Source organism: Xiphophorus maculatus, chromosome 9 (genome assembly GCF_002775205.1).
Source record: "Xiphophorus maculatus strain JP 163 A chromosome 9, X_maculatus-5.0-male, whole genome shotgun sequence".
Taxonomy (NCBI): Eukaryota; Metazoa; Chordata; class Actinopteri; order Cyprinodontiformes; family Poeciliidae; genus Xiphophorus; species Xiphophorus maculatus.
In genome coordinates this window covers 24,651,704-24,671,106 of record NC_036451.1, presented here as the reverse complement: position 1 = coordinate 24,671,106, position 19,403 = coordinate 24,651,704, and the positions used below count along the sequence as shown (strand labels likewise).

Genomic DNA, 19,403 nt, shown 5'->3' with positions numbered 1-19,403 from the left:
TTCAAAAGTGCTGTGGTACCGTTTCAAACCACTTACAGCGCCGATGTTAACTGTATAAAATGAACACTGTCTATAGTGGAATCACCCATGGAGGGATTTCTTTATTTAACTTAGTACATTTTTCTGAGGGATAAGCAGTGAGTGTATCGTGATTTTAGTCATCACATGTTTATAAGAGCAATGTTTCATTGTCCTTTCATGGAAATGGGCAGCATCCAGACGGACAATAAAACACGTTTTAATATAAGTTGCTGCTTTGACATGATCACAGCACTACCAAAACATGTGTACAAAAATCCTCAATAAAACCAAATATTTGAAAATCAGACAACAGACAAGTGAATCACAGCAACGTCATCAGCCGGTGTAACGCTGAACTGATGCGGTTAAGCTACCAGTAGCAGGAGCGCGGAGCTGCGCCAAGAAGCTAACAAACACTGAAGAGAAGAAGAGCTGCCATCGATACGGTTGTAGCCAAACATGTTTTAATGTTACACAATACAGTTTTAACAAGTTGCTCAAAGTCTCTTGTTGTGCATTTAAGGTGTAAAGTTTACCTTCGAGCAAACGCCCCCCAAAGGAATCTCAGCGCCCCCCTCTTGTAAAACTTTCCGCCAGCGCCCCCTGCCGTCCTCTGAACGGCCCCCAGGGGGCGGTACCGCTATTCTAGATGCTGGTTTGGATTTTTTTGTGTTTTTTTCTTACCTCAGCATCCTCCTCAGGAAGCGGCTCCTCCTTGCTGCTGTGTATGTTGTGAAAGCGCTGCAACAGAGGCAGGAGAGGAGCGCTGGTTCCCTGGGTGGAGCGCTCATTGTCCATCTCTCTGGTGCCGTTTTCCCATAAACGCAACAGGAGCAGGACGGCGGACAGCAGCTGGCTGGAGGGGCACAGAGAGACACCAGGAAACGATTCAGCGTGGCAGATGAGAAGAAGAGTAAATCATGTCATGGGGGAGGGTGTGTGGTGTTACCTGAGCGTCCCCCTCTGCACAGCCAGCTCCAGCAGGATGGCCAGGGCGAGGTGCTCGTCCTGAAGAGGAATGTTACCTTTGACGCTGGCGCTTCCATGAACGTCACTGAGCCCAAAACATACAAGACTTTTATTAACGACATGTGAGTGACATGATAAATAATGAAACAACCAAGAATGAAAAAAAAAAAAAAAAAAAATAGATAAAAATGTAAATCATTACAGCAAAGAAGCTGCTATGTTTTTAAGATCTGTCATTTTACCTTGAAGATAATCAGTCAGTTTAGGGTTTAGGGCAATTATGCATTTCCCAGGGACACAGTCATTTTACAACATAATCAACTAACCGTTACCTTCAGTTGTTACAAAAATGTTATACATATCAAACATGGCTGAATTGTGGACTGAAGCAGACTAGTAATCTTCCTTCCTCCCTCATCCATCAGCTGCTTTAAGGTAAATAATTCTCAAACAATTTTCCATAGCTTAAAACAAATATAAATTCAGCTCTTTGTATGCCTTTCTGATTGCAAACTCAAAAAGCTACTAGAAGAGGAACAGCAGAAAATGTGTAATTCTCTATAGAATAAGCAGATGCTTAGAAGAGATGCTTAGAGAAAACAAAACCAAACGCAACCTTAGAAATTTTGTGGCCCTCTCGACGACTTCCAGCCACACAGAAGACACAGTCCCCTCGTCAAACAGGGTGGCCTCAGGAAGGGCCCGCAGAGCGTCCAGCGACTCCTGGAGAAGCTCACTGCAGAGGTCTGCATCGTCTCCTGCAGAAACGACAAACATTTTGTGATATGATTTACTGTGGAGACATGGATAAATATTTATATACATCTATAGCTTGTTAGTAAGTGTGTAGTGAAGCATATATACATTTACATTTTTATAGTGCGTACAATTGGACATGTAAGGGTCACGCTTTCAATAAATAAAGGATAACCATCATTGGACTCTAGATGAAATCATACATATACATATGCCACTACTTTTTATTATTAACTTTAACAGTATCTTGAATAGTGAGTTTGTGTAGTCCATAGTAATTTGACTGGGACTAAAAAAATAGTGTGCTTTTTGAGAAAATTTAAAAGCTTTTTGTTGTTCTCACTATGTATTCCAGAATTACTGCTGAAATGAGAACCATAGGTTTAACGATGCGTGTGTGTGCGTTAGTTTCTCTCATGTTACAGGAAGAGGCCGCCCCTTTGTTCCCACCCAGTCCCTGCAGACAAGCAGCTCTCAGCCTAACACATGAAACAACAGCATCTCATCTCACAAAGCTAACAATGAGAGGTGGAAATGAAGGCCGTGGCCTTTTATTCAAAGGATATTGGGTGAATTCAACATGTTGATTTAACAGAGGTACAGTTTGGGTGTGGGGGTCTTTTAAACTCACTAGAAAAATGAGTTGACAATGTAATTGTTTTTTTTATTGTAAGGCTGCCACTGGTTAACCACAAGGAAGTGTGAAAAGTGATATTAAGGCAGTGCTTCTCAATTCCAGTCCTCAGGCCACCCTGCTGTGCTTTTAGATGTGCCTCTATTTCACAACAGCTGATCCAAATGATTGCATTACCTCTTCTGCAGGCATCAAGTACTGCAGAAGCCCGTTAATCACCCATAGATTCAATCCAGGTGTGTGGCAGCAGGGAAACACCTAAAACATGCAGGGCAGGGGGGCCTTAGGACTGGAATTGAGAAACACTGTATTAAGGAGACGTGATGGAGCCTGCTCATGTCCTTCAGCCTCAGCCAATCAACTTCCAGCCAATGTGAAAGCCTCAAACTAGAGCGTACCACCATAATTTAAAGAAAACGTACAGTTCAGCTCAGAAGTTTACAGGCTCTCGTTGGAATCCATGTTTTCACACCCGACAGTCCGGTAGACTCAGTTTGATTCGGGACCAAAATTGCAACGCTTGCTACATTTTCAGCAGGTGCGCTTCGTTTTCGCGCCGCACTGCGTCTAACGATCCAAACTCTTTGAAAAACCTGTTCCCCTCCTCACCAGTGGTGGCGCTGCATCAAGATCTACTGAAGAAAATGAAACAAAAACCTCTGAAGAAGACATGAGCGCAACTTCCTTCTCTGAGAAATGTGAACAAAAATGGAGTGCAATCAGATTTTAGCAGTTGTAGGATTTCCCTTCAGTCTTTGGCAAAAAGAGTACAAGCAATTTCTCCCTCTAGCGATACACGCACACATTTGATTATATTTACCCACAATGCATTGCGCTATAGTTTTTAGCACATCAGAGTTTGATTGCACATTCCGACCTCCCCAAACAAATAAGACTTTCTAGGCAAACTAACTAGAGTTTGATTAAAGTGGACCAAACAGGCTATTGTGAATGTACCCTTAGATTCACCTGGGGCTTTTAAAAGCAAGAACTGGGCACACATATTTAACTTTAATTCAATCTATACAGGGTCAAAAATTACAACTGTAATGGATAGTGAGCTATTTAAAATAAATTGGCTAAATAATTTACATTTCTAGACTATTTAAAGTAAATTATTCAAAGTGAATTTTCTAAATTAATTAAGTCGCAGATTGTTTATGGACGTTTGTCTGTTTTGATTAGCATTGTTGGTGGTTTATATTTTGTTTTGTTTAATGGTATTTGCACTTTGTAACGTTTTGGTTTTTTTTTTGTATGTACCTCATGGGCTGCCGTACCTAATGAGGACAGGCCCTATAAAAGCTGGTAGAGTCACTGTGCCAATGAATGACTTGAACTGTCAAGATGTTTGGCACAAAGAATTCAACACTTGGTGTTCCCCAGTGAAAGCAGTGAGGTACGTTTTGTTTTGTTATTTGTATTGTAAGTTTACGTTTTGTATTCTAATATTTGTATACGTTTATGTTTTCACGGAGACAGAGATAACTGTGGTGACTGTGATGATCATGGCAAATCTTCATCAAAGGAAATAAAACGCTAAATTCACCCGTCGAGACTGGCTGAGTGATTCAAGTGCTGGGGAGCTGCTATAACATCCATTTCCACTAATATGTGGAATATTGCCAATTAAAAAGTCATAACTATTTTAATCATCAAAGGTGCTACTGTAACTCTTGGCTAAATGTCATTTAAATTGACTTGTTTCTTCATAGATTACAACAGGATTAATGGGAACAAACCCAGTTTGCCTTTTAACCAATGAGTCGGTCATAAAACAGCTAAAGACCTCTAAATTCATATACATTGTCTTCCACCACTTATTCAGCAAGTAGTAACAACAAACTGAGGTCAGATCATGCTATTATGAAATGTGTCTGTTTACTCTCCAGTGATTTGTCACTTATTAGCAGCTGCTCAGTGAAGCTTCTTCAACCTGGTGACAGCAGAAATGTTCCCCGCCACAGACGAACGGAGCCCCGTCCGCACCGAGGCGTTCTTACCTGACCGCCACGCCCGGCGCAGGAAAGCAAAGGCGAAGGAGAGCGCCGCCCTGGAGCCGACTCGGGCCAGGCCTTCCACACCTTTACTGGCAGGACGAGGACTTGAATAAAGACAAGAGATGGACAGAAAGAATGACTGTGGTTTCACCACAAACTGGGGAAAACATCATCTTTTACCATATTCTGATTAAACCGTTTCAGCCTTTGGGTTCTTCGGGGATACATTTATCAGTTTTATAGCGCATCATAAAGATGGGGAGCTTATTAAAGGTCACCTTTAAATAACAGCCAAAAAGAGGGACAAATACTGTGGCTTTGCTCCATTATAAGGTTCAGAATTAGAGAAAGTGGAGGAAAGCAGAGTCGCTCTACTATTAGTCTTGGGAGCTTTTTGTGTCACATGAGCAGTCACAAGAAAGTACTTGTTTATTTGTCTTCAATGTGACAGATTTAGTTTAGGAGTTCATGTTTTGGCTTCTGGGTAGTAACCACATCTATTAAAAACAGACATTAATTAAGGTCCTTTCTACTTCATTTAAAATTAAGGTAAAATCTAAATATTTAGCGAGAATTTGGAAAGAAACAAAGCAGATTTAAACTTTTAAAATTAGAAGCTTCCACAAAAAGTGCACAGCATTAAGCTGCAGCTCAACTCAGGGCCACTGTGTTGCATGGAAACTTACAGAACATGTAATGTGTCTTAGTGTGGAAATCCTGAATGTACCGACTGTAACAGAGAGGTTCCAACCTGACTCCAGGTGTCGGCTTGTGCTTTGTTTTTTTTTCCCTTTGTGTTTTAATGGCCGCTATCAGACTCCCTAACAAACTTCAACTCCTAATATCTGCTGATTTAGTGCGATGTGGGTTTGTGTTTTACACGGGCAGGTTTTAAAACCCGAGGCCAAATTTCTATGAGTACAGCTTGCAAAACCTTTGATCTAATGAATTTGGGTTTTAATAGTAAAAGAGAGACTCTACTGGCTGCTGCAGCTTCTGGTCTGTCAGTGTGTCACTAGTCATTGCATCTAATGACATTCAACATAAAGTGCTAAGTTTAAAAGTTAAGAAAAGGTGGACTAATAATCCAGTTAAACCCTGTACATTGCAAACCTCATCAACAAGTCTCATATATATATATATATATATATAGAGAGAGAGAGAGACAGAGAGAGAGAGACAGAGAGAGAGAGAGAGAGAGAGAGAGAGAACACATGCTAACATTAGCCTAGCACTTCACCAAACTGCCTAGTTTAAAATATGGACACCAGGAACAAGTAGTGAGTTTTTTAAAGACTGTAGCTTTGTGTGTTGCATTAAATAAATAGTCTGAAACCAATATGAAAGCTGCATGTTGTCAAAACACTACAGTAGCTTTAGAGAAGCGCAGAAACTCCAGCAGAGACAAAATATCTCTCTGTCACAATAAATGAAAATAGAGTTAAGTAAATTAAGTGCTAGGAGGTCAAAATGTGAATACAGAGCATGTAATATAGAATGGACCATTACATAAAAATAAACAAAAAATAAGCATAAGGTTTCTTTCATTCATCTAATCTATTCATTTGGCACCAAGCATCCACAGGGCTTTATGAGGCGTACCTCTTATTGTCAGTAGCAGTCAGAGGCTGGCTGGGGGGCATCTTCCAACGGACCTTGTACTTCTCCTCCATCATGCTGTGGCTGAGAGAGATGAGGTAGCGCTCCAGGATGACCAACCGCTGGCGCAGGCGCTGGGCGGACAGGGTGCTTTTGGCCATCTGTGCAGAGAGTTTCTGCTGGTCCTCGACCAGAACCAGCAGACAGTCTTTGAGCTCCGTCTCATCTGAGCATGCAAGAAAGGGAACATTAGAAGGAAAAACAAAACACCGCAACGGTAACACACCAACAGAATAATCAATGTTGCACTGTTTGGGGTATTTCAACAGAAACTTCTACACGCCCACAGTGCAGCACAGCACAGGAAGATGAGATGCTCCAATGTAGCATGGGTGAAATCTATTTAAGCCGTATGTAAGCTAAACTGACCGAGGTCGCAAGAGACCCGCTAAAGTCATCTGTGTTCTGATGTCCAGACATGTAGCCAAACTATACTCTGCTAAAGACATAGATAGCTTTACCTGCTAGAGACAGAGTAAAGACAGGACGAATGCAGTGGCTTGAAAACTACAGAGACCACTTGATCTTTTTCACATTACAAGTAAGGCTTCACAATCACAAGCATTAAGGATGAACTTTTTTCACTTCTGATACCAATATCTGAGGTTTAGCATCAATCGATACCGATCCGATACAGAAAAACTGCGCTAAATTGACTTCAAATGTTTCTTTTTTTTTTTTTTTTATTAAACACAGACATAAATGTACTGAATTACACATTTATTTGATAACTCTGCACCAGTGCAGCAAACATAAATACACCAATAAGCTTCAAAAGCTTGGTCAAATGTATAAACATGTAAATAGAAACTGCAACAAACCTTTTTTCAAATGTTTTAGACGGTTTAGCGATTAGTAATTCTAAATATAACACAAAATAAATAATAGAGCCTGGCATCGCTCCCAGCTCTAAGCATAGAACTACGTAGACTGAATGGATCAATCAGGTACATCGTCACCAATAACGATAGAATTTTTGTCAATATCGGGACTGATACAGATAACGTAAGACTGATGCATCTCTAATAAATATCAGATATTACTGAGATTATGTTACACTCAGACTATTTAATAATTAGGAGGCTAATGAAGGTAACTGGTCACACTGGGTTTAATTTAAGGGTATCAGAGTGAAGAGGGGTGAATGCATCACACTTTTAAGAATCGTATTTTTAAAGAAAAAGATTTGGAAAGTTCCTGCTACTTCACAACTATGCACTACTTTGCTTTAGTCTATCTGGCCTGTCATAATAACACATTGTGATGTACAATAAATTGTCCCAGTAATTATTGCGATAAACGATAATATTGTCATTTCAAGACAATTTTCAAGTAATTATATTGATAATGATAAAATAAAGCAAGGTTGCCTTCTTTAAAGACCAATAAACTTTAGTTTTCTGCAGAATCCTCCACACTGAAATAGGCAGATATTTTAAATATCTAAAATAAAACCCAACAACCAAAATCATAAATTAAATGGATTATAATGTTTGTCAACAAAATTGCTCTTCAAAAAAAAAAAAAACTCATTCATTTATCATGCGATTAATTGATTCATTGCTTAATGCGACAGGCTTTGGTCGATCAAATAAAATCCCAATAAAACGCTCGCTGTAACTGGACAAAATGTTAAAGTTCAATCGGCGTGAATACTTTCAGAAGGCACTGTGTGTCCTTCCCGTGGATTCGGAACGATGCTACCCGTCGCTGATCTGATTTCAATACGAGGGGCTTAGATGTGAGCCGCATCTGCTGACACAAACATGTTCCACATATCTGAGCACACAATAGGAGAGCAGGAAGTGTGCCGCTTGAACTACAGGCATCGATAACGGAGCGCTGATGGATCCGGTTACACTCGCTGCAATATCAGACTTAGGCGCCATCAATAAAATGACAAACAGCTATATGGCTGCTAATAAACCCCGCGCTCTCCGGGTAGGCAGACAAGGCCGTCTGCGCCCCTCGGCAACGGTTATCTCCTCTATCCAAAACACCGTCCCACCCAGTTCCTCGAATAAACACACACTCGCCTCCACCCCCTCCCCATCTGGAGTCTGCCGTAGGGCCCGCTAAGACTACGCTCTGCGGGGTAAAAATAACCACTCGGAACGGCAGAGTGCAAGTTGTCATTTCAGAGTTTCCACGAGCGACGCGCCAGCAAAACACACGCTCATCTGCAAAGTCAGACAGATAAACAGAGAGCGTCAGTGGTGTGTTGAAACGGCGAGCGTGCTCTGGATGTGGTCGACATTTAGGTGTTGTGAAACGAGCCGTGGTCAGCAGGGTATCCGTTACCCCACTCGGAATCAGGAAGGCGCAAAAACAACGAGATGCTCAGCGGGGAAACGGGACCGATTGGAAACAGAAGTCACAATCATCATCATCTAACTCCAGGGTTTGCTCTACATCACGTGTCAAACTCAAGGCCCGTGGGCCAAATCCGGCCCGCCATAGCTTTTTACGTGGCCCTCTAGATTGTTTACCAATCAGTCTATACCAGCTTCTTGAGAATTATCATGGAAATTCACGCAAAAATCAACAAATCCCCACACTATTTTGTGCTAATGCATAATTGGGAGTTTATTGCAGATTTTTCTCAAAAATTGTCAAAAACTTTCTTACTTGTACTAAACAAGACTTGGTCCAAAGTGAAAATGAGTTGAACACCCCTGCTCTGCATGTAACTGATCGTAGCACACCACCATGGCAAAATAAAAGCCACCAACATAGCCTACATTTGTGGAATGAGTTTAAATATCACAAAATGTTCAAATTCACTTTGTTCTGAAAAAAAGAATAAACACCTCCAGCCCCTGCCTGTTTGGCTGCGATGCTGGTTACGGCATGCTGCACTGGTTTCAGGAGTGAAGTAAAACTAGAGATGAGAGTCTAAAGTAGAGGGAGGAAGAGGAAGAAGGGAAAATAACCTAAGGAAGGCCAAGTAGGATGCATTTTCAATTCAAGCCTGTGAGAACCTAATGGGAACATATGTTGCATTTGAAAGACAGTAACGTTGTTAATATGGTTTGGCCATCGTGCGTAATGTTAGATACGCTTTGAAGGGTGCCCAATCAGCAGCGTCATGTCACACCCACCAATCAGGTTTTAGGAAATCCCAGAAGAAATCCCAAATGAAAAAAAAGAAAACAAAAAACATTTCTACCTGGCTGCCGTCCCCAATCCCAGGTCTCGATGATGGCGTGATGAGCGGACGTCGGCGTCTCCTCCTCTTCTTTCTTCTCTTTGTCGCCGGGCTCATCTTTCTTCTGACCGCCGAAACAATCAGTGCAATCTTCTAGAATATCCAAAAATATTGAGAATGATGAGAAACAAACGCAGACGGCATTGATACGTAAACATGAGTCAATCTGGCCTTAACGTGACGGAGCCATACCTGTGTGAGCCGATTCTTCCCCGTTGAAAGTTATTTCTTCATCTTTCACCATCTCATTCCACATCTCACTCAGTCCTTCAGCGGAGAAAGCCCGCTACCAAAGGTGGAGAGGTAATACAAAAATTTTAAAATATATTAATTAAATAAAAAAAAAAAACACCACATAAACAGGCAAACATGCAAACAAATGTTCCTGGACGATAAATTGACACAGCAATTGTTGCGATAAATGATAATATTGTCGTTTGGAGACCGTTTTCAACCAATATACTTTTAATGGTATAATAAAGCAAGTTTGTCCTCTCAAAGGCCAATCAACTTTAATTTTGTAAGAAACAATCCACACTGGAACTTGAAGACATTTTAAATATCCAAAATAAAACACAAAAACCAAAAATAATAAATAAAAACTACAGACAACCAAACCCATAAATAAAATGGATTGATGGAAATGATGTTTCTGTAAATTATATCGCCCTTGAAAAGATATTAATCATCAGAATGGACATTATCAAGTTCATTTGAATTTATCACGCGGTTAACTGACTGCTTAACCGTTAAGTTAATTAGGCTTACGTATAATTAACTTAATTTACTGCCAACTTTGAAGCCGTCATTTATTTCATGTTTATGTCAACTAGGATTTCTCGACGTTACAACATAACGACTGGAGATGAACCCAGAAATGGGACGGTGTCTGGAATCAGATGATTTTTATCCGTTTGGTCCTGAATGGTGAGAAACCAGGCAGAAACGTCAAAATTATTTAAAAGTTTTATGACCAACAGTTTATCCTGCCAAGTCGGTGAGAGAGAGCAAGACTTTTCATAGGTAACAGAAAGGCTGAATGCATTACGGAAAGATTTCTGTACTTCATTGCGTTTAGCTCTTAAGCTGTGAGTTAGCGGACACGTTACCGTTAGAAAGGTTTTGAATATTGTGAAAGTTAAATACTATAAAAAACTTATTGTGTAACACCCTAATCAATTAGAGTAAGAGTTTCAGACAGTATGGCAACAAGTCACTTAAATAATTAAACTTGTCACAATAACAAGTTTTGCTGAATGATAAATTGTCCCAGAAATACCTGCGATATTATCGTTTACAGTTTATTATGCGATAAACGATAGTATTGTTGCTTTGAGACCATTTTCTAGCGATGTAATGGCACAATAATGCAAAGTTCAGCCTCTCAAAGACTAATGAACTTTGATTTTGTAACAAACACTTCACACTGGAAGTGGAAGATATTTTAAATATCCAAAACACAACAACCAAAAACATCAAATAAAAACACACACAACCAAATCCATGAATAAAATGATTATAGAGTCTCTGCAAACAAAATTGCCCTTCAAAAAACACACCAAGCTCATTTCAATTTATCACGCGACTAATTGATTCACAGGCTTACACATATTATTGTTTACATGAAGTTTATTTTTACGCTGGAACATTTTACTTCAAAAGGTTGTGATTTATTCAATATTTCACCATCAAATTATGTTGCTGGAATTTAATTCAATGCCCCCCCTCCTGTCAAATCGTAACCCGGAATGCCAGTAAAACTATCGGGCCAGGAGCGCGTTGCTGCAGGAGCTAATCAGAACTGGACAAGTACAACTTCTAACATGACAATCAGACATGTTGATTATTATGTAATAATCAATTCGTTCTGGACATCATCCACTGATTGTTTACCAGAATAATGAGGTTTAAGGGAAACAAATCTGACCGTGCGGTCATTTTAAAAAATGGCACAGAGCAGCCATATCGACAAAGTTACTCAAGACGAATCCGGCGATCTGTGCGATCAGTGCCTCGCCACGGTTACATACCTGTAAGTCTATTTTCAGCCATTTGTCATGAAATCTCAGCTGGGCGTCCAGGGTGAAAGACGGAGAAGGCATCTTCCCGTCTTCTCTCCTGGCTGCAAACGCAGCCAACCTGCAACACGCGAAGAGCTCCGTTACACATGAAACGTATATTAATGAAATATTTAATTTGCATGCTTATTCCACTCTCTTCACTTTGGGAGTCTATGCTTCCTCAAAGTACGAGGCGTCCTCTGAACAGCTGAGTAACGACCGACAGATGTTTGGACAACATCAGCCTGAAATATTCAGATGTAGCAAGTCAGCTTACTGATGAAGTCTGCTGGTGGGAACACTAATAATTTTGGACAGAAGGACAAGGAGGACACAACAGCTTAATCATCAGAAGGATGACGCAGAGAGGACTACCAGCTTTCAAAGGAAGGCGAAGACGTTTGTCCTCAATAAAAAGGTCTTAAAGGACGTTTCATCAAGAGACGCGATTCCTAGCGGACAACTAGGAATCAGAAACTCACTGTTCATGACAAACCAATGTTCGTTGGTTCGTCACCAGACGTTTCAATACACTACTTCACAGTCGCCATGGAGACCTTTCATGCACACTTTGACACATGCCAATTTAAAAGTACATTTCTATCATCTCCTCTAGTATATTGCTAGGGAAATGTCACACTATAGTCTGGAGGTCCATTCTGGTTGGATCAGAGGTCATAAGGGTCAAATTGGGGAACAGAGAGAGAGCTGAAAAAAAGGAGGGTATAATTTTAAGCTTTTAAGAATGTTACATGTATATTTTTATTAGATTTTTTTTTTAATGGCCATACTTTTATAATTCGTTTAAACACAAATAAATCTAAACTAAAAAAAACAACAAAAAAAACAGGCTTAAATATGTGCAAACAAATGTTTTTTTTGTTGTTGTTTTTTTGGCTCTAGTGCCCTTTATTTGAAAGTACTCAGACAGGAAAGAAGGTAATGAGAGAGAGAGGGAAGACAAGGCAAAAGTCACCAGGCCAGGATTCGAACCTGCGGCGGCTGTGTCAAGGAATAAGGCCTCCTTAAGACGGTATCACGGCACCCCAACAAATCGGTTTCTTTACATGAAGAAAATGGACAAATAGGGGGAGGAAACAGCAGCATGTAGTTACGAACAAGGGTACGAATTGGCGAAGGTGAGAAATGCCTTGACTACTCTTTACTATTATCAAGTATCCAAGCGTTTCAATCAAGCAGTGGTAATACGGAAACTCAAAGCGCATCAACAACTGGCATAATGCTTTTATCCATTTCTAGGTAGTGCTTATTATAGGGGTCCTCTGACATGAAAATTAGGGCTGATATCCGATATTAATATTGCAGCTGAGGTCAAAAACCAGAATTATATACATTTCAATGACGTGAATAAATGACCACACCGCTGACGCTGCTTCAGTTAAAACACCCCCACAATTCTGCGCTTCATTACTGTCACAAACCACACAAATACCACATGACCAAACCCCTCCCTAAAACACAAACATAAACAGCAACAAGATGGAAATAAACATCAGTTGTTAGTATCGGCACAGTTTTACTTATTGAGACGATATGTTAAAAAATAACCAACATCAACCGATACAGATGTTGATGGCGATATATAGTGCATCCCTAGTTTGTTAAAAAAAATAATAAATTGAGGGTTGAACAATATTATTAAAATGTGCATATTCTGTATCATTATTGAGTATTGCAAAAATGAAAACAATTGAAGGCATCAAACCTCTACAAAGGAGGCCAAAAATATTATTGGCACGCAGATTTTCAGTGGGTAGCGCTTGAAATATAATAACCAAATAAACATTGCGTCCGAGGAGTTTGTTATTTTTGTGATATTGCACAAATTGATAGTGCAATGACAACTGCAATATGATACATTGAGCAACTCCAGTCTGTATCACAAATGTGCTTCAGGGTTATCAGATTTGTTTTTAAGTTCAAGTTCTAAAAAGGATCCCAAGATCTTACACTCATGACTTCAACTTGAGAAAATACTAATACAGAGGGGGGGGGGGGGGAAACTGTGATGTATTCAGGTTCTTTCAGAAGCGCCGGACCTTTAAATAGAATAGTCCAACAAAAACCACATTTCCACAAACACAAACAGTAATTTGGGTGGGGAAGAAAAAAAAAACAGTTTTTCTTTTAAGTGTAGGCACTTTCCCTATTAGGAGTGAGACTTATGTGGATAAGAGTGAGAATTGGCAACCCTGAGCTAACACTCAAAGGCCATGACATATTATCACACCGGTGTAAACAACTGGGAGGATTTATCATTTGTTGTGAAAACACTGGACGGCATCACATCAGTATTCAATGACAGTTATGCATACAGGAACACCTGACACGGGTCAAAAATGTTGCTATAAGCAAAAAAACAAACATTAAATGGACTTGCTATATCTGACATATGGCTATACACAAAGCTATTAGCCCTCATGTGTATGAACTTTATGAGCGATAATACCTTCAACTTAATCAAAACACTGACACTTTTAAGCTGTTTATGCGACATACCGCTTCATGAATATCCCCGTGATTTAAGGCCAGGAATTTATGCAGCTATGAGCCTGCATGAAAACAGGAAAGCTGTGAATGCTAGCACAGGCACGGTGGTTTTCGCTTGCTAGCAAGTGTGACAGCAGACTCCTCCAGCGGCTAACACCGTCCTCTGACACAGCATCACCGCAGCCGTAGGGCGCTCTATACCGCTAACTAGCGTACGCTTCAAGTCAGGGACTGGGGGAGCTAACCAATTCACCGGCTAACCAGCTAACATTTACAAAACGCTAGCTTTCCCTTGCTCAACTAGCTTCCGTCATCCAAGAATCCCTGCAGACCTGACGCTAAAAGGAAGCGGAACACCGCGTTCGGGACAGTCTTGCGAGACAACGCAAACCAAGACAAGGCATTCATAAATTACCTGCGGTCACTCGTCAAGCTCTTCTCGTCCCCTCAGCTGCTTTACTGCATTAACAAGACGTTCATAATGGATTTGATTGACGGGTCTTGGACCAGATAAGGAGGCATGGAAACCATTTACGTATACAGACTGCTAGATTAGATGCGATAGGTCTGGTTCACCGCTGCTCCCGATGTGGGGTGCGTGCAGTCAGTTTCTGCTCCGCCCGCGCGGGAGAGCGGCGTAAATATAAACCACGCGCCACTTTTGCAGTGGAGGCGGGATGTTGAAGAGGCGGAGTTGACCTGGATTGAGAGAAAACTGTCCACTGGGTGGCAGTGTTGCTCAGTGAAACGCTTTATGTCTCAATTAGTGTTGCCAGATTGGGAAATTGGGCTTCTTATGAGCATGTTGGGGTGAGAAAAACAGCTTTTTGGAGGGTTGTTAAAATGTGGGCTAGTTGTCATTGTGAGACAGAAAAGCAAAAAAACTTTTACATTTTAATAAAATGCCGTGCTTTGCACTTATATTATTCATCTATTTTGAAATGCCTGAAATCTGCCAAGCATGACATCATCAGTGATTGGTTAATCAAATGTCACTCTACACCAGCACTGTAAAACAGAAATCCCAATGCAACTTTTTTAAGACTTAAAAGGACATGATAGCACCACAAAAAAACATACGTCTCTCCCTGATCCAAGAGTCCAAAAAAAGAGACAACCAAAAACCCGCTGCTTTTTGTGTGGGGCGTGTTTTCACATTGTGTTTGTGCTGGAAACGGTCAATCAGATCTGGCAACCCTGGTCTCAAAGCACACAGCAATGGCCGATAACTCATGGCTGACTGGAGCTCCGCTGGGGATAGCAATAGCCGTAATATCAAGCTTTATTAATGGCTCGACATTTGTCCTGCAGAAAAAGGGAATACTGCGGTCTCGTGACAAAGGTAGGGGGGAAGAAGCAAGCACAGATAGACTCGGAAAAATACGTGACGGTGGTGACGCTACTAAACAAATGTATTATAAAGTTGAGTGCAATCTCAGGCAGCGCGGTCTGAAGCCGTCCATGTCTTGCAGGGTGTTCGTACCTTACAGATGTGGTGTGGTGCAGTGGAACGCTGTGCAGTGAGTGTGACATGAAGACTGTTTTGTTCCTCGAAAGCTTTTGTTTTTCAGCTAAATGTGATCTCACACCCGTCTGCTTTCTCAGTGATCGTTGGTCAAGTTGGGAATTTCCTGGCGTATAACCTGGCCCCTGCTGTGATTGTCACACCATTAGGGGCCCTTGGAGTACTGTTTGGGTAAGCCTCTGGCCAAATTGGTGGTGGCAGCATCATGCTGTGGTGATGTGTTCCCTCGGAGGGCACAGGGCAGCTGGAAATGTGAAAATGCAGTTTGTGTCACACTTCTTTATGTGATTGGTGTTCAAAAGTAGCACATTGCAAACGGGAATATTTATTAAGAGCACTATTTGTGTTTGTGGGGCCATAATTGCATACAGTTTCCTAAAAAATAAGTAATAAATAGTTATCGTCAAAAGTATTGCTATCACGATAGCGTCGCAAAATATCCCGCGATATTTTGCATGATGTCATAGAAGAAATTAGCAAAACAAAGGTTTTCTGCTATCTTAGTAGGGTGCTGTTATTTAAACTTAAATTATAGATGTGTCCGGCTTTGCACATCTATCAATGTGAAAAACTGAAATTGATAGGAAGGCCTTTGTGAGACCACTTGAACTCTGTATTTGTAGTAATGTTGTTCTCTTGGGATACAGAGCAGTCCTGGCTTCTTGGATCCTGGAGGAGCGTTTAAACGTCCTGGGGAAACTCGGCTGCATCATCTGTTGCTGCGGCTCCGTCGTGCTCATCATTCATGCCCCTAAAGCGGTGGCAACGTCAAGGCAGGAGCTTGAAGATGGACTGTCAGATCCAGGTGCTAATTTATACTCCGAGTTATTAGGGCCATTGTAGATAGAAAAAGAAAAAGGGAATACATTTCTGCCAGAAAACTAAGTTGGTTTTTTTTCCTAGAAAGAACGGGCAAATTTCTGCGCTTGAAAATGGAAAAGGAGGAGATCTTTCCTGCCAACAACCATCACCATCTACAATAACTCTTTAAAAAAAATTCAATTAATATGACTTTGAACAATTAATTACCCTTTGGGGTCAATAAAGTATTTTTGAATTTGAAAAGTCAAAAATGTGAAGAAAAAAAAAATCATTAATTTTGAAATTTATATCAGAAATTGCCTAGAAAATCATTTAGGAAATTTTGGAGTTTCAAAAGTCAAAGATTTTGAAACTCCAAAATTTCAAAGGTTGTTCTCAAATTCTCAGATTAATCCCAAAATTCTGACTTTAGAAAAGTCAAAATTTTTTCTTGCAAATATTTGACTTTTGGATCTGAGAAATTTTCTTGTATTTTCTAGAAAAAAAACAACAACTGAGTTTAATTTTAAAATGTACTCCTCTTTTTTTCAATCTATAATGGACCTAATATGCTGTCGTACATTTCTCTTTTGCTAACACTTTTTAATGTGCGTGTGAAACATGGCGGACCGTGTCACTCATCGTCTACTCTTTCCTCCTGCAGTGTTTGTAACCTACATCCTGCTCGTGGTCCTGGCCCTGGTCACCCTGATCGTGTGGGTCGCTCCAGCTCACGGGACGTCCAACATCATGGTGTACGTCGCCATATGTTCGCTTCTGGGAAGCTTCACCGTCCCGAGCAGCAAAGGACTCGGCCTGGTGGCTCTTGATGTGTTCGGCGAAGGACAGCCAAATGTCGGTGCCGTGGCTCTCTTCCTTGGCCTGCTGGGGGCGCTGGCGGTCAGCATACTGATCCAGTTCTTCTTCATCAACAAGGCCTTGGAGTGCTTCAGCTCCAACATATTTGAAGCGATATACTACGTGACGTTCACGTCCACCGTGATTTTCGCTTCTGCCCTTCTGTTCAAGGAGTGGACGGGACTCACGTTCACCGACGGCCTCGCCATGCTCTGCGGCCTGACAATGGTGTGTGTGGGAGTGATACTCCTTCGAATTTCCCAGGAAGCTGTGATTACCTGGAAGGAGAAAAAGGAACCGAAAAAGACGGACTGATTGTGTTACGGTGTTTTTTCGAGGGGGAGGTTTGTTTTGCAGGACACAGACTCTGTTGCTCTGCAATACCTCCCCTTTAAGTGACCAAAGCTGTGAGATGAAACGCTCCGCCATGACCTTTGACCACATAAGTGTGAGGAGGAAAGCATTGATTACATTGTGAGCATTTTATCGGATAGTGGCTGGGATTTGTCTGGGAACAAAATGGCGTTCTGTAGTGATGGGTCCGGCAACCGACGCGTCGGCGCATCTGTCGAGCCCTTAGACAAAACCCCGTGTTGGTGCGCGTATTGCTTTCAGCAAGTCACGTGACCGATACAGGAACTGTTTTGAACACTGGCGCGCCAAACTGTGTTTATAAGGAAGCGAATCTGTCAACGGGATGCATTTGCCAAAAGAATTCTTGATCTTTTACGGTACAACGTCAACTATGGAGCCTCAAGGCAAACGAAAGGTATCGTGGTTTGGGACCATTTTGATCTTACGTCAGAAAACAAGCTATTGGTTATCACTTCGTTGTAGTTTCATCCGGTTCTTTTCCGTTTCTACTTGATCTATCTGAATCCAAACTCAGCTGAAATTGACTCTTAGTTTACTTTCATATTATGTTCCACAGGTTAAGTGTTGCATATGTTTGACAGAACTGCCTTATTTAAATAAATCCACCTCCTCAATGCTGAGGCGTTGTAGGGCCAGGCATCAGAATGAAGTCCCAGATACACCCAGGATAAACTCAGGTATACAGCCATTCTACAAATTACTCAGTTTCTTTTTAGAAATTATTTCATATAAATGTATTATTTACTTAATTTTTTTTCTTACAGCAGGAGAAGCTGTCAAAAAAGCGTAACAGACAAAATTTCAAAATGTTGGAAAAACTTATGTTTTTGAATGAAAATTTGTGGGAAATAAAATTCCAGTCCACAAGCATCCTCATTCCAAACACGTTCACTTAAATTTTCATCACTTGGTACATGTTCACATTATTTAATGACTGGGTCTAATAATATCAAATATATTTTGAATTCAACTGAAGATATGACATAATACAATATACAATACACAATAAAATACAACGACTTAAATCTTATTGTATAGACTAGGTCATCAAATCAGTCTGTCAACTATGTTGCCTGTAGGGATTTTTAATGTCCAGCAGGTGTCAGTATTCAGTGACACAGTATCGATACAGTTTTGCTATGGGTCGAAACGCTTCATAACGCCTCATTTACCCATCACTAGCATTCTGCACCTGAAGGGCTGTACAAGAGTAAGGAAGTGTAGGGACTTTATACAGTGCTTTGCAGAAGTGGTGATATAACTAGAACTTTATTACATTTTGACAAAACACAACCACAAACCTCTGTGCATTTTATCAACTAGGTCAATGTAGAGTAATGCAGCATGAGGAAGAGGAAAAAGATGTTTAATGATCACACGTGACACACACTCCACCCCTATAACTCAGTGAGGCATGATGGTGCCACTGCCATGTTTTACTAAGAGGCTGGCTATTTATGCAAATAAAAGTTAAACGGTTGTGCCTGTTTATGAAACCCATGCGGGTCTCTTGTAGGGGGTAGACTGAGAAATCAGATCAAATTTCCTTTGTTTTGGCAAATTGTCAATCGGTTTATACTTACAAGTGAAATAGAGCCGGACAATAGACCAGTAGCAATATATGTACAATGTGACCGATATCAATATATAATATGTCTAATAGGATTTTCAATAATGTCACTGAATTCTGATCCAGTACCGCACAGCATTCTGGGGGATGTAGGCAGAGGAAAGGCTTTAGCCGCTCAACTTAGCTGAGCTAAGCTAGGTTGAGCTTAGCTAAGCTAAGCGGTGGCATCAACTAACTCACTCACTCTTTGGTTACCTGGCAACAACCATATTTTTTGTTTTAAAGGAAAAGGTTTGAAAATCATGTGTAATTTCCCTTCCACTTAACGTAAGTCGGTCTGTCAAAGATGATGAAAGTTTTTTTTAATACTAAATAACAGAATTGGTATTCTGTTATTGACTCCCAGTTTTTCTATAATAACATAAGCCATTATTATCCCTGTTATTCTAACTTTAT

At 40.7% G+C, this 19,403-nt stretch overlaps 2 protein-coding genes across 4 annotated transcripts in view; one reads left to right on the top strand and one right to left on the bottom strand.

The window, feature by feature from the left end:
• LOC102234699 (E3 ubiquitin-protein ligase HERC2) overlaps window positions 1-14,335 on the bottom strand; it is a 66,988-nt gene extending 52,653 nt beyond the window's left edge. For all 3 annotated transcript variants that reach the window (XM_023340126.1, XM_023340127.1, XM_014470785.2), the window contains exons 1-9: window positions 14,234-14,335; window positions 11,278-11,386; window positions 9,440-9,533; window positions 9,209-9,340; window positions 5,983-6,205; window positions 4,384-4,484; window positions 1,607-1,748; window positions 971-1,075; window positions 706-877 (exon numbers count right to left, since the gene is read on the bottom strand). In XM_023340126.1, coding sequence (XP_023195894.1) covers window positions 706-877; window positions 971-1,075; window positions 1,607-1,748; window positions 4,384-4,484; window positions 5,983-6,205; window positions 9,209-9,340; window positions 9,440-9,533; window positions 11,278-11,349 — 1,041 coding nt within the window. In that variant the 5' untranslated portion in view covers window positions 11,350-11,386; window positions 14,234-14,335. The remainder of the gene's footprint in view (window positions 1-705; window positions 878-970; window positions 1,076-1,606; window positions 1,749-4,383; window positions 4,485-5,982; window positions 6,206-9,208; window positions 9,341-9,439; window positions 9,534-11,277; window positions 11,387-14,233) is intronic.
• Window positions 14,336-15,029: 694 nt separating this feature from the next.
• On the top strand, window positions 15,030-17,335 carry nipa1 (non imprinted in Prader-Willi/Angelman syndrome 1). Its single transcript, XM_023340228.1, has 5 exons — window positions 15,030-15,160; window positions 15,291-15,338; window positions 15,424-15,514; window positions 15,991-16,148; window positions 16,809-17,335. Exons 1-5 carry the CDS (start codon window positions 15,037-15,039, stop codon window positions 17,315-17,317), a joined length of 930 nt encoding a protein of 309 aa, XP_023195996.1. The 5' UTR covers window positions 15,030-15,036; the 3' UTR covers window positions 17,318-17,335.
• Window positions 17,336-19,403: the final 2,068 nt, after the last annotated feature.

What these genes read in the sequence shown, in the direction of transcription:
- nipa1 (XM_023340228.1), top strand. Translation starts at nt 15,037, where the DNA reads ATGGCCGATAACTCATGGCTGACTGGAGCTCCGCTGGGGATAGCAATA. An exon ending in ACTGCGGTCTCGTGACAAAG is followed by an intron (nt 15,161 to 15,290) that starts GTAGGGGGGAAG and finishes CATGTCTTGCAG; the next exon opens with GGTGTTCGTACCTTACAGAT. An exon ending in GTGCAGTGGAACGCTGTGCA is followed by an intron (nt 15,339 to 15,423) that starts GTGAGTGTGACA and finishes CTGCTTTCTCAG; the next exon opens with TGATCGTTGGTCAAGTTGGG.